The sequence below is a fragment of the Chelonoidis abingdonii genome, chromosome 6 (genome assembly GCF_003597395.2).
Source record: "Chelonoidis abingdonii isolate Lonesome George chromosome 6, CheloAbing_2.0, whole genome shotgun sequence".
Lineage (NCBI taxonomy): Eukaryota > Metazoa > Chordata > Testudines > Testudinidae > Chelonoidis > Chelonoidis abingdonii.
Window position 1 is genome coordinate 43,132,648 of NC_133774.1, and position 13,764 is coordinate 43,146,411.

Consider the following 13,764-nt stretch of genomic DNA (forward strand, 5'->3'; position numbering starts at 1 on the left):
TCTGCTCTATTCTATGTAGGTTCTTATACTGTGCTCATCAACATAGTTTCTGAGAACCTTCCAGTAGCGTATTAAGCAAGGTGACTAAACGTGTGTCATGTATTATTTGTTTCTCATCTTCTTCCCAGAAAAGTAATGTGTCTTGTTTTGGCAGGGTTTTAGGTTTCATATCTTGTAGATACAGTGGAGAAGGTAAGGTCAAAGAAAGGCGCCTTGCACTTGAATTGGAAGATGGGGAGCTTTGTGGTGGTCCTTAGTTTCTCTAGGGTTCATCCTAGTTTTAAACCACTCCCTAGGAAATTTCTGTCTCCCATTCAGACATGCTTTTACCCTTATTGTAGAGAGTTCCATTACGCCAGAGGAACATCACTGTCAATAAGTCTTTATTCTAGAGTTTTAGAGGTCATTGCAATATCCTGGACCCAGGCTATGAAGCACCTTGAAGTACTGAGACCTTGAACTTGATTGGTACATCTATGAGAAGCCCATGTGGAGAATGGAGGACAGTTTTGATGTTTGTGGTAGCCAGTGTTGCTGAGAATATGCACTGCAACATTCTATATTGTCGTTTCCTAAGTGTTGAAGCCTTCATGCTCAGATATATTGCATTGCTGAAATCCAGCTGAGAAGTGATGATGGTATGAATAACTATGGCCATGTCATATCTGTCAGGATGGGACACAGTCTCCTACCAACTAGAGATGGTAAAAAGCATTACTCACTGATGCTGCTATATGAGAGCTTAGCATCAGTGAGAAATCCAAAGTACTCTTGAACTACTGAGTGAATTGACCACCTGTGTATGTGTACCTTCGACCAAAGCAGACTGTACCATGGTTGAGGACTAATTAAAATGCCGTTTTCTGCCCATCAGCATCACCTTCTGTCTTGCTTGGGTTCAGCTTCAGCCACCTGTTGTTCATCCAGGAGCTGATCTCATCCACCCATTGGGCCATCTTGGTGGTAGTGGTGTGGCTGTATATTTTGAAGGATAGGTAGAGCTGTGTGTCAACTGCATAATGCTGGCACTTGACTCCATGTGATCTGAACAGTTCCCCTAGTACTTGCATCTATATGCTGAAAAGGACCAGAGAAGAACTGATCCTTGTGGATTCTAAATTAACTGCAATCACTCACAAAAAGTCCTGAGAATAACTCAACAAAAGCCTTAGCTAAATACACAGTAGTGCTAACTGGCTCCCCTCTCCCATAGTTTGTTAGGATATATAAAGGATGGGACAGAAAGCTCTACTGACGTTTTAATGCCATTGTATAAATTGATGGCAACACATGTGAAAAACTATATTCAGTTCTGTCCAAGTCATTAAAAAAAAAAAAAGCTGTAAATTCAAGGGAGACAGATTGCAGGTATTTTCATATACAATTCTCTTACATTCCATATTAATTTTAAGAAGCTACAGGAGCAAACCATGCAAAATAGCCTCTCTAGCTTCCTCTCATAATTTTTGTAAAATGTGGTTTGTTTCTATAAGCCAGCACAATACTTTTTGTATTACTTAAAAAGCATGGGGGTTGTATCATATATTGCTAAACCCTGATAAACTGAAATCTGGTTAACCAAAAGGCAGGTTATATCTCCAAACATTACACATGTTGCAGGCCTACAGGCATGGAACTTCAGGCTTCAATTCCAGAATCAGTCTCAGGCTTCCTGTGTAATCTTGTGCAAGTCAATTAATATCTATTCAAGCACTACTGTGATCAGGGGTACACTTAAGAAAATTAAGATAAGATGGGCATGGTTATCCAGAAGACTTCTCGATGGATAAATGGATTCCCTGTGCCAAATATAAATTACAAACTGCTGAAAAACACAGACCACAGATATTAAGTATTACAAGCCTTGCTAAATTAATTCTGAAAAGTGGAGACAATGTAAAGTGCAGTGTTATTAACAGAAGTGATACACTACATTAAGGGGCTCATTTTAGGAGAAAAGTCAGTCAGAGTTTAAGGCCAAAAGGGCCCTTAGATCATCTAGTCCAATGGTCCCCAAACTTTTCAGGATCACACCCTTTCTAGCCCCATCCATGCCCCTCCCACTGCGCTAGCCAGGAGGGGGGATGCAGCTCCAAGGGTTGGGGGGACTGCAGACAGAGGTGAGGGGGCTAAAGCTGGGGCAGGAATGGAGCTGTAGCTGGGCCATGGTGAGGGCCAGCAGTGGTGTAAAGAGATTTTGCTTTGAATGTTCTGAGATACCTTGCAACATTTTTATAGAGGCTTGCAGAAAAACCTCAGAGGTGGTTTAAAAACACCATAAAACTTACATCTCCTAATTAACATAATTAAGGTAGTGACAGTATCAGCACACTTTGATTTGCATAAAACCGTAATTAGTTCTAAGATTAAAGCTTTAAATATGTAGAAATTAATTAGAAATTAGTTTAAAATTAGAAAAAGCTGACATGGCAGACCAAAATGGTGGAGATGGGGATAACGTAGTTTAAATTTAGAGTGGAAAATTCTATTTTCAAAGGGAGGAGCTTTGTTTTGCTAAAGATGGTCAGAGGGAGGAGATCTATCCAAGATGGCATCAGAGAGAGGAGCTTAGCTTTCCAAAGATAGCATCATAGGGGAGGAGTTCTGTATCTAAAAATAGGATTACATCAGAGGAGGAGTTAGAAGAGCTAGAAACTGATTAGCTGAGATGAGTTGACCTTGAAAGAGCAACCACTATATAAGGCTGACAGTGGGTTTGAGGCTTTGTGGAAGAACAAAAGCTAACTGAGGAGAACAACAAATAGTCCCGGAAGAAGCAGCAGGACTCTAAAGGTTACCACGGCAACGGCTTTCATAGTTGCTCAATCAAGAAGCTACCTAGAGGAGCAGCAGCAACCGAACCTTCTAGAAGGCAGCAGCTTTAAGGCTGCTATGCCACCGGTAGACAGCTACCTGTAAAGGCAACCACCAGCAATTCCGAGACACACAGCCATGGTGACCTTCAGAAATAACAACAACCATCATCTCCAGCACTGGCACCACTGAGACAGAGCAGAAGGACCTAAGATGAGTCAGAAGTATTTTGGTGTGAGAGTGTAAGTCTAATTTTATGGTGGTTTTTTTTTGTTTGTTTGTTTTAAAAAGAGTGCCTGGGCGTGTCTGTTAATAAAGTTGAATGCCTGCTCCTGAATGAGATCTCCCCTACCCATCCTGAAACCACTTGGCCAGTGCTCACAGGATGTTAAATAAATATTAAATGTTAAATATTAAATGCTAAATGTTTAGTGTTAAATGTTAAGGTTTGAAAAAAAATTTACTTAACACAATCCGTGACATATCGTATATGCATATAGAGGCTGCGTATACTACATTGTATTAAGTATGGTATTAGATTGTGACATTAAGACTAAAGCCTTTGAGTATGTAGGATGTTTATATGCTTATTACATTGGAACTACTGTATTCTTGGTATGTGTTAGATATTTTATGCAGTCTCTCTCTTATTTTGCTGGATCGCTTTATTGTACAATTCTTAAATGTAATTTTATTGTGTTTTATTAAATCCTATGCATCTTTTCTTCCTTTATTAAAATCACTAATTTTTAAAATTTCTTTTAAATAAATAATCCATATGTTTTCAAAGAATGTCTGCTTGTGTGTGTGTCAATTCTTGAGCGGAAGGCTGTATCTGTGTCCTTTCAGGTGTTAGTAAGGCTAGCTTGCTCTGGGGAGCCCTCTGCAGATCGGAGATAAGTTCCCTGATAACAACCTGGCAATTCCTTTAAGGCGGACCACAACCTTGTTATCCTGTTGTTAAATTAGAAGTGCTATTGTAGGCTAATTTAATTGGCGTCTAAAATTTAGGGTAATAGTGGCTCTGCATGCAGCCGCGGACCCAGATGCCAGCCTCCACTGCGGCCTCTAGCTGGGGCTCCGTTCCTAGCCTTGGGTCAAGGCTGGGGACTGGGTCAAATATGGGACTAGGGCCATAGCAGAGCTGAGAATGGGGCCCCCAGTGTGGGCTGGCCCAGGGCCACCACACACCCCTGAACATTTCTTCACGCCCCACAATTTGGGGACCTCTGATCAAGTTTGACCTCCTGTATATCTCAGCCCACCAACACCACCCAGCACCCGCACACACAACCCACCCACCCATAGTTGCATGATGAGCAATTTCCAACTCTTTCAGCACAAAAAGACCTATGGATTCTCCTGAATGTTTATCTCAAACCCAACACTAATTTCTGCCATTGGTTACAAGGCATCCTGAATGCAACAAATGTGAAAGAAGTTATTTCTCCATTTTTAAAAATTCACACTGCTAATCTTCAGACCTACAAACTGAACTGGGATAGTTCAAGCCTAGCACAGAAGTGTAGCATAAATGTTAAAAGGAAGTAAGAGGATTGGAGCCACACAGCGGCTTTGTCTATGCTACAGACCTTACAGTGGCACAGCTGTGCCGCTGCACTGCTGTAAGGTCTCCCATGTAGCTGCTCACACTAACAGAACAGAGCTCTCCCATAATTAAACCACAGCTAACAAGTGATGGTAGTTCACACCAGCACTTTTGTCAGCTGGGGTATTTTTTTCCACATCCCCAACCAGGGGTGGCTCCAGGCACCAGCGCACCAAGCACGTACCTGGGGCGGCAAGCCACGGGGGTAGGCCTGCTGGTTGCCATGAGGCATGCTGCCGAATCCTTGTTACCAGTGGACCTCCCGCAGGCATGCCACCGAAAGCCGCCTGACTGCCGTGCTTGGGGCAGCAAAATACATAGAGCCGCCCCTGCCCCCAACCAAGAAAAGTTTTACCAACAAAAGTGCTAACGTAGACAAATCCTGAGGGAGTGTTACATAAGAAAACAAATATACCATATGCAAAGCATTATTTTTCTTTAATTAATCAATAAAACCCAAGCAACTTTAACCATTTTGTCTGCAACTGAATTTGAGTCTTATCTAAGCCGTCTGAAAATTTTCCAGAATACAAGCACTACCTAATTTCACAGTACTGGAACACCTATCATAAAGACAACAACTAATGGGATGAACGGCTATCATAATTTGAAGTTAAAAGAAAGTTTTGTCATTTCACAAGCTTCGGAAGTAACTGCACTTAAAACAGGTATGGTTTGTCAAAAAATATTGTCCAAGCAGAAAAGATTAACACCCAAAGACTTACGATAAAATATCACAAAGAGTATATATATATATACACACACAAAAAAAAATATTTAAGTATGAATATTGGTTCAACACATTTCTGTTTTTTAAATAGTCACAAAGGTGTCTTTACTGATGAAAGGCTTCTAAGCGTATTCTGTTTGGATCCTCTGGATGTCTCAGTGCAATTCCATACCGCAGCAGCAGTTCAACATAAGGTGGCCAGAACGAGTCATTGATTGTCAAATATGGTTCATGTGGTGTACTCATTAATTTGTTTATAAGACGCTGAAAGATCAAGAGAATGAGATTCAAAATATGCATAAAATAGGTTGATTTTTATCTATTTTAATCAAGGAAAGGTGAACACATTGATGTCATAAGAATTGCTTACCTAAAAGATACAAAGCCTGTTCCAAATAGAAATTATTCATTAAAGAATGTTTAATTGATCTTTTAAAGTATGAAATTGTTGAATATAAAATTAAAGTTGATTATCTTCCCTTATTCAACAATATTCTAATTTCCCCACAATAAAACAAAAGCATATATTGGATTTTAGGTATGTATATAGTCATGCAAGCCATTCAATCAAAAGATAATGGAATGTAACTGCAATTGATTTGTTTTTTAAAATAAAAGCCCACAAAGACAATGTAGCAATTTAAGATTTCGTATCTGTTTAACAGACTTCCAAAGTTGAGAGAAAGTTAGGCAAATCTTCATTTTAGATATTTTCTCTTTCCCATACCCACCAACAGATACCGCCTCTCTCTCATTTCACTGCAGTGCAACTCCCCAAATGATCTCTTTTGCCAACAAAGGCTTCTTCTCCCTTGCCTTTCTTCAGACTTAAAACAATGGAATTTCCATTCTCTGACCATGAGCCAAGAAACTGCTTTCTGAGTCCCAAAAGGTTCTATTTTTGACTTTCGGCTCCCCTTTTCCAGTCATCTTCTATTTACTTTTAACCGTAGCTACTAATTTTATAGTTATGATACTTGAAGAAACATATCTTTTCATATCTTTAATGCTTTGTCATCTCCTTGCTATCTATTCCACTTGTTTGTCTTGAGCAAGTGAATCAATGTATTAATCAACTTCCCTCAGTTATGTATCTCAAACAAATCCCTCCACCCCTCCCAAGGCAAGATAAGTACCTGCAAACAATTCCATCTTTTTTTTCCTCCTTGACCTAGACTTCGCATTTGACTCTACTGTCTGCAATCTGAACATCAGCCTGGTGTCTCTGTTCCTGTTCTTAGAGCCCCATATATTTGTAAATCTGCCTACTGCCATCTTCACAATATTGTCTGTGAACACCACTGCCTTGACAGCCATATCAGCCTAAATCCTACCCAGGCTTTCATCTCTACTCACCTTAGCCACTGCAACTCCCTTCTTTATGGTTTCTACGAGTTCTAGCTCTCTAGACTTTAGCATATACACAAAATGTTTCTGCCCGCCTTCTTCTCAATACAAAGATACATCAAAATCTTCACCTCCAAATACCCTCATTGATGACTCATTCATTTTATATTCACATCAGAATTGCCCTCCTTCCTTCAAAACACTCCACTGATTTGCTCCAGCCTATCTACCAAAATGTTTGCTCTGTTCTTCCCTGCCCCGTATCTTCTATTCATCTCTCACAATATTAATTCATGATCTTTCATAAACTGTTGCTGGCGAGACTTTTCAGCAACACCCATATTCTGAAATAACCATCACTCTCTTTCTCTACTGCTTTTATTTAAATTATTTATACTTGTTTTTGTACCATAAGCATCATGTTAGCTCTTCTTCTTAGGTTATTTTTCAAAACAATTCTTAGTTTAACTTGAATGGGAATCATCACTGAAGAGATTTGAAGGAGGAATGTTACACTGTGCATAGAAACATGCAATATCCCTAGAGTATGAAGCAGCACAAGAAAACTTACTGAGGCACTTCTGATAAAAATTTACAAAGGGAATTTAAGGGAATAGGAATTGGCAGATAACATGTTCCTACGGGGGAGTAATGGAACACATAAGCAGGAGTTTATGCAAAGTTGCTATACAAAATGAAGTTAAATCCAAAGATAAAATACAATGTAACACTTATAGGAGTGTCTAAGAATGGCTGCCACAGTGGACTGTGGGTTTAACTACTTTTTATTTTTTTTAATTTATACCTATTCTTTGCCATGGTAATATATGTGATTCCAATTAAACAGTTGTCAGACCGTATTCCACTCAGCTGTGTGCACACCAGCACACGAGAGCTGCAGAAACATGCAAAGCAGTACTTGGAGATAGGTGGCACTCATGTCTTGTGGCTGTAACCCCTCCCCTGGCTACATTAGGGGAACACCACTCCAACTCTCCCTCAGTTCCTTCACACTGAATGCCCAGAATCAAGACTCTGATTCAAAGGGGACAGAGAGTGGTTTGTGGAATACACATTTGCATCACGTCTAGAAGAACCACATTTACAGCCAGTAACCATTTTTTTTTCTTTGAATAAACGCAGCTGTGTATTCCTCTTAGGTGACTCACAAAAATAGTCCTCCCCAGGAGGCAATGCTCCAAGTCTACCTAAACAAGGACTGCAGGACCATTCTACCAAAGCTTGCCTCAACCCTGGAAGATGCAGTTATGGTGCAACGGTTCGCAAATGTATGCATCAATGACCATGTAGCAGCCATGCAAATGTCCAACATGGAAACGTCACTCAGGAATGCTATGAACGTTGCTTGCACTCTTGTAGAATGAGCTCACACCCACTGATGGGGATTAGCTGAAACTGTTTCATATGCAATCTTGATGCATGATGTTATCTATTTGGAGATCATCTGTGAAGAGACCGCTTGACCCTTCATGCATTCTGCATATTACACAAACGAAGGAGGTTAAGCACAAACCGGTTTAGGCCTGCCCGGATAAGAGGTTAGACATCACCTGACATCTAATGTAGTGAGACACTGCTCCTCCAGAGATGAATGCTGCTTAGGAAAGAATGCCGGTAAATATACTGCTTGGTTCAAATGAAACTGAAAAACCACTTCAGACAAAAAATTTGAACGCAGTACTAAACCCACTTAGTCTTTGGAGAATTGTATATATAAGGAGATTCTTTCCTCAGAGCCTGCAACTCTCACACACTCCTTGAAGATGTTATTGCTATCAGGAATGCAGTTTTCTGACATAAAAGTAGGAAGGGACAACATGTCAAGGGCTTGAACAGAGGTTCAATTAAGGCTGCTAGGACCATGTTAAGATCCTGTAGAGGAACCAGCTCTTGGTCCGGGAGAGTGTAGAAAAATAAGCCCTTTTAAGAATCTGGCTATCATGGTGTTGGAGAAGACCGATCTTCCCTGAAAGGGGGGGGATGCAATGCCAATATGATGAAATGCCAGATGCACTTTCAATTAACTAAATGCAAGTCCCAATGACTAAAAGATGCAGCAGGTACTCCAAAATGTCCTGGATAGAGGCCAGCATTGGCTGGATTCCACAAGCTAATGACCACACTGAAAATTGCTTCCATTTCATCACATAGGCCATTCTGGTGAAGGATTTTCTACTGTTAAGGAGGAGTTGTTGGACACCCACTGAACATCACATCACACTTCCTCCTCATTCAGCCATGTAGCAGCCATGTCATGAGATGAAGGAAGCTGAACTCAGGATGCAAGGTGAAGCCTTGGTTCTGAGTGAGCAAGTTGGGATGGCGAGGAAGCAGTATGGAAGGCTGAACAGATACTGAGAAAAGGTGGTAAAACCAGCACTGTCTTGGACACGCTGGGGAAACGAGAATAAGCTTGGGCCAATTCACCACAAGCTTGAGAATGAACTGATGTGATCAGCATCAGTGGAAAAGAAGAGGAGAGACGACTGCCAGCTGAGGAGGAAAGCTTTGGACAGGGAACCAGGACCAAGGCCTCCTCAAGAGCAAAAGGGACGACATTTCTTGTTGTCCCCTGTAGCAAACAGGTTGATCATTGGGATGCTCCAGGCTTTGAAGATAACCCAGAGGACACTTCTCTTCAGACCACTCATGACTCAGAGAAAAATGCTTGTGAGGTGGTCCAAAGAGGATTCTTAACATCAGATAAGTGAACGGCTATTGAAGTAATGTTCTCCTTAATGTAGAACTACCACAGCCTGATTGCCACTAGGAAAAGTAAGCTGTAGTATGCTCCCCTTTTTGTTCATTCACATAATATATCAAGGCGGTATTGTCAGTAAGTATGTGAACCACTGAGTCTCTGACACAGTCTCAAAGTGTGACCTGCCTTGTAAATAGCTCGAAGCTCCAACACGTTGATATGGGGTGATGCCTCCTGTTCCAACCACTGTCCCTGTACTTTTAGGAAGCCCAGGTGCACCCCTCCCCCTCCAGCACATCTGTGAGGCATCCTGGTTGGTGAGGGCTGGACAAAGCGAATGCCTTGGCAAACAGTTTCTGGATGCATTCACCATTGCAAGGATGAAGTTGAGGAAGTGGAGGAAGGTGAGCCAGTCTGTCTAGACGATGAAGAGTTGGATGGGTAGACTTCCTGGAGACACATTTGAAGGGGGCAAAAGCACAATCTTGCAAACTGAATCACCTGCATGGAAGTGGACATGTGACCCAAGACCCTCAGACATGTCCAAACTTTCGTGGAAGCCTGAGACTGCAGAGTGACACAAAGATGGCGAACTGTCTGAAAAAAGTAGGTTAGCAGAAACACATCCAATGTCATGAAATCTAGCAGAGCCCCAGTGAACCTAATTTTTTGGTGAGAGCCATGATTAACTTCCCTGTGTTGAAGATAAGACCCAGATGGTCGAGCAAATGCAGTGTGGTGCTCACATGAGCACGAACGTCCTCTCTGGATCCACCCCTCATAACCAGTCATCCTTCCTCTTGAGATACATCGTAACAATGGCCATGCATTTGGTAAAGTCCTGAGGGGGAAGGAGAAGAGAAGCAGAATGGAAGCATTGCATACTGAAAGTGGCGTTCCACCATGACAAATAGAAAGAACTTTCTGTGGCTTGGCAAAATCCACACATTTTAGGCATCCAGAAAGTAGGCATCCTGAAGGTCCAAAGAAGCAAACCAGTCATTCTGAGACAATGTAGGAGAATGGTCAACAGAGTGGCTATTAGGAACTCATGTACCTGATAATATTTGTTGAGGTTGTGAAGGTCAAGGGTGGGTCTTACCCCTCCCTTGGTTTTGGATATCAGGAAGTATTGGGAGTAGAAGCCATGACCTGATGTTCCTGCAGAACCTCCTCCACTGTTCCCAAAACCAGCAGAGAGCAGACCTGTTTGAGGAACAGTATCTCATGAGAGGGGTCCTTGAAGTGGAGGTGTGGAGAGGAACTGGATGGCATAACCTGATCTGATGGTGCCTAGGAAAGAAGATCGGCCTGTCTCCAAACTGGGGAGGATGAGGAGAGGGGAAGCAATGGCTGAAACAGTGCTCTGGAACAAAGAATCAAAATGGGTACTGGGAGGGCATGTGGATTGGATGAACCCAGAGTCTAACTGCTTTCTGCTGCAGGATCTATCCCTCTTTCTGGGGTAGTCCCATTGCCAAGGAGAAGGAACAGGCTGGCCAAATGTATGCTGTAGACAATGCTGCTGCTGCTGTTGAATGCCATATTGGTGCCTTTACACTGCCGGCATGTACACCCCCAAGGACTGAAGGACTGCAGCATCATTTTGTCTGACAACAGAATTTGGCAGTAGAACGGCAAATATTCAGTTGCTTGCTGGACATCAGGGGCAATGCCCAAACTCTGCAGCCAGGAAGCTCTCCTCTTGGTGACCGCAGAGGCCATCACCCTGGCTGAGGTGTCTGTGAGGTCTAGTTAAGATGTCCTTGGAGTCTGCATCACCAAGCAGCCCTCAGTCATAAATGCCAGAAATTCTTCTCGCAAGATGTCGTGCAGCTCATCTGTGTACTTTGACATAGCTGTTCAGTGAACAAAATCGTCCTTGGACAGCAAGGTTTGCTGGTTAGCAATTTGCATCTCCTTGGGGATGGACATAAACCTGCCCCGTCAGGTGCTGTGGTTCACCACAGTTGCAACTAGGGAATTTGGGACCGGGTGAGAATAAAACACCTCAAATTCTCATATGGGAATGAAATGGAGCTTTTCTGTGTACTTAGCCCCAGGCAATACCAAAGCTGGCATGCTCCGAAGTGCCTTAGCTAGTTCAAGAAGCCCATAACTGAGAAGTATGGCGACTCTTCCAGGGGCAGATGGCAACAGGATATCCACTATTTGTGTGTGTTCTCTTGCAAGAACTCCACTTGAAAACTGATGGAAGCAACTACAAACCACAAAAGGTCTTGCTATGCCTTAAAATTTTCTGGTACGAAAGAGGAAAATGAGACAGGCTACACAGAATCATCCAGAGGTGAAGAGGAGGCCCTTAACTGAGCCAAAACCAGATTCTGTTTCAGGGCTGATAGACCATGGCAGGATGACTCTGGAGGCTCCACAGGAAGAACCACAGATACCTGGGCCTGTGGCAGATCAACAGTCACTGCCAAAGCCCTGTATGGAGATCTTGCCATCAAGCAAGATGAAGTGTAGGACCTCAAGAACAAAGGAGTATCCCAGAGATGCCATGGTGGCCACTAGCATGGATAAGGCATTAGTAGTCAGCCTCCATCCTAACCATGAGACGTGTACCAATCCCTCAATTCCCTCTGAGGCTGGTCAAGTGATGGAGAGTGAGAGGATAACAACCTCGACTCAGATGCTGAGGAGCCTCAGGATCCCAGGGATAAGGACAGAGAAAAACTAGACGGAGTGAGTAACTGATCTGACTTGTCCATCCCCAGAACAGATGCCAATGGAAGCGGTACCGTTGGTACCGACCATGCTGATGCCACATGGCAGAATTGGTGTTGATCCTGAAGTCAGCAGTGATACCAGAGGTGTTTGACAGTACCAACATTGAGCAGTGAAAGCTGCCATGGTGCCAACTGCAGTGGTGCTGAGGAGATTCCTGGTACCAAGGTCCCCTGTACCAATACTGGCATTGGACCTGCTTCCATAACCTGTGGAAAGGGAACAACGGGCTGCAGTGCTGACAGACCCAAGGGTTCAACAGCTTCTTCAATCGATGGGGCTATAGATGACACAGACATGGCAAACTCCTCGGCCAAAAGAGAGGTTAGGACCAAAAGGTAGAGGAGATCTGTTGCTGCCTGGTACACTGCTGATGTGGAAGCAGTCAATGCCAGTATCTCCCTCATCGGTACTGGACTCAACAGATGCTCAGTGGCCAGAACAAGAGACAACAGTACAGTGTTTCTAACCTTCTACTCAGTACCGGGGAAGGGTTAGAAGTATCTGCGCCATCCTACACGCTGGCATCAACTTTGTGCTAGTTCCTGCTTTTCCTGGGGGAAGTGGAATAATCACCTGAGACCTGGAGTGGTTTTGATTGGTCTTATGCAACCTTCTCCTTAGCAGAGTAGACAGGGAACAACAGCTCCTTTGTTTCTTTGCAGAGGCACCTGCTCTGAAACGTGAAACGAAAGCACTCTTGGAACCCAAGGGCAATCTCCGACTTGATGAGGGCTTCAGTACTGAAGCAGGCCACATGGCCTGTTCCAGCAGGTGCTGTTTCAGGAGAAAGTCCCGAGACAGAGTCCATTTCTAACACTAACATAACTAACACTATGGTACTGTTAATTATATACTACAAGGGGAAAACTAAACTAATTGAGAGGTTGTGAGGTTAAGACCACACAGACCTCTGACTCCAGCCAGGGCGGATAAGAAGGGACTAAGGGAGGATTGGGGTGGCGCCACCTTGTGAAGCCAGGGGAGGTGCTATGACCACAAGGTGTGAGCGCCACCTCTCTATGGGTACTGGTAGGCAAGTTTCTCCTTCTCTGGTGCACTGGGCGCACACACACCTAAGTGAAATACATGGCTGCATCTACTCAAAGAAGACACTTTATAGCAGCCACATAAATTGAAAGCAATACATTGATAATTTTAAAAGATAAAGTAAACATGGATAAATTGTGGAAACATGGATGGGAATGAATAGGAATAGCTTAGATTTACACAAACAATAAACCCTAAATTTGTGATCACAAAAGTAAAATGTGCCTTGCTTTGCATTTGTCTCTAAGACAACAGTTTTGAAATTTAACAGGCACTGAAACTAGTACTAAATGGCTTAACAAAAACATAAAACAAAGATCAGTGACACTCAAAGTTTAGGCTAAGATAATTAAAATTAAAAACAAGTCTGAATTTCTGGAACTAGTTTATTCTTTCAAACAGAAATCAGACATCTGGGTCTTTTAGTACTATCCAGGTGTTTAAAATTAGTTAAGGGAATATGAAGAGTAATTTTAAGGTATAAGTTTTTTGAAATTATATTTCCACAGGACTTAACTCGTTTGGCTACTTCAAATTTCTGATTTGCTTTCAAGCTATAACTAATTTGGCACTAAAAGGCATGCTGAGATACTTGAGACATGTAACGTGAAGTTGAAGTTAATGACGTAAGTACAAAAACTCACAGTCAGCACTTTCAAGTAAAGCATAACAATGTCATAGTGACCAGATTTTAGTATCTAAACACCAGAATGTTTTAATTCTGCAGGCCTTCCCTCAGAACAA

At 42.5% G+C, this 13,764-nt stretch overlaps 1 protein-coding gene across 1 annotated transcript in view; it reads right to left on the minus strand.

Moving 5' to 3' along the window:
* Positions 1-4,842: 4,842 nt before the first annotated feature.
* The window catches only part of CENPK (centromere protein K), a 47,624-nt gene continuing 38,702 nt past the window's right edge, over positions 4,843-13,764 (minus strand). Inside the window, exon 11 of the mRNA XM_032773667.2 lies at positions 4,843-5,417. Within this exon, the coding sequence (XP_032629558.1) occupies positions 5,259-5,417 (159 nt within the window). The 3' untranslated portion in view covers positions 4,843-5,258. The remainder of the gene's footprint in view (positions 5,418-13,764) is intronic.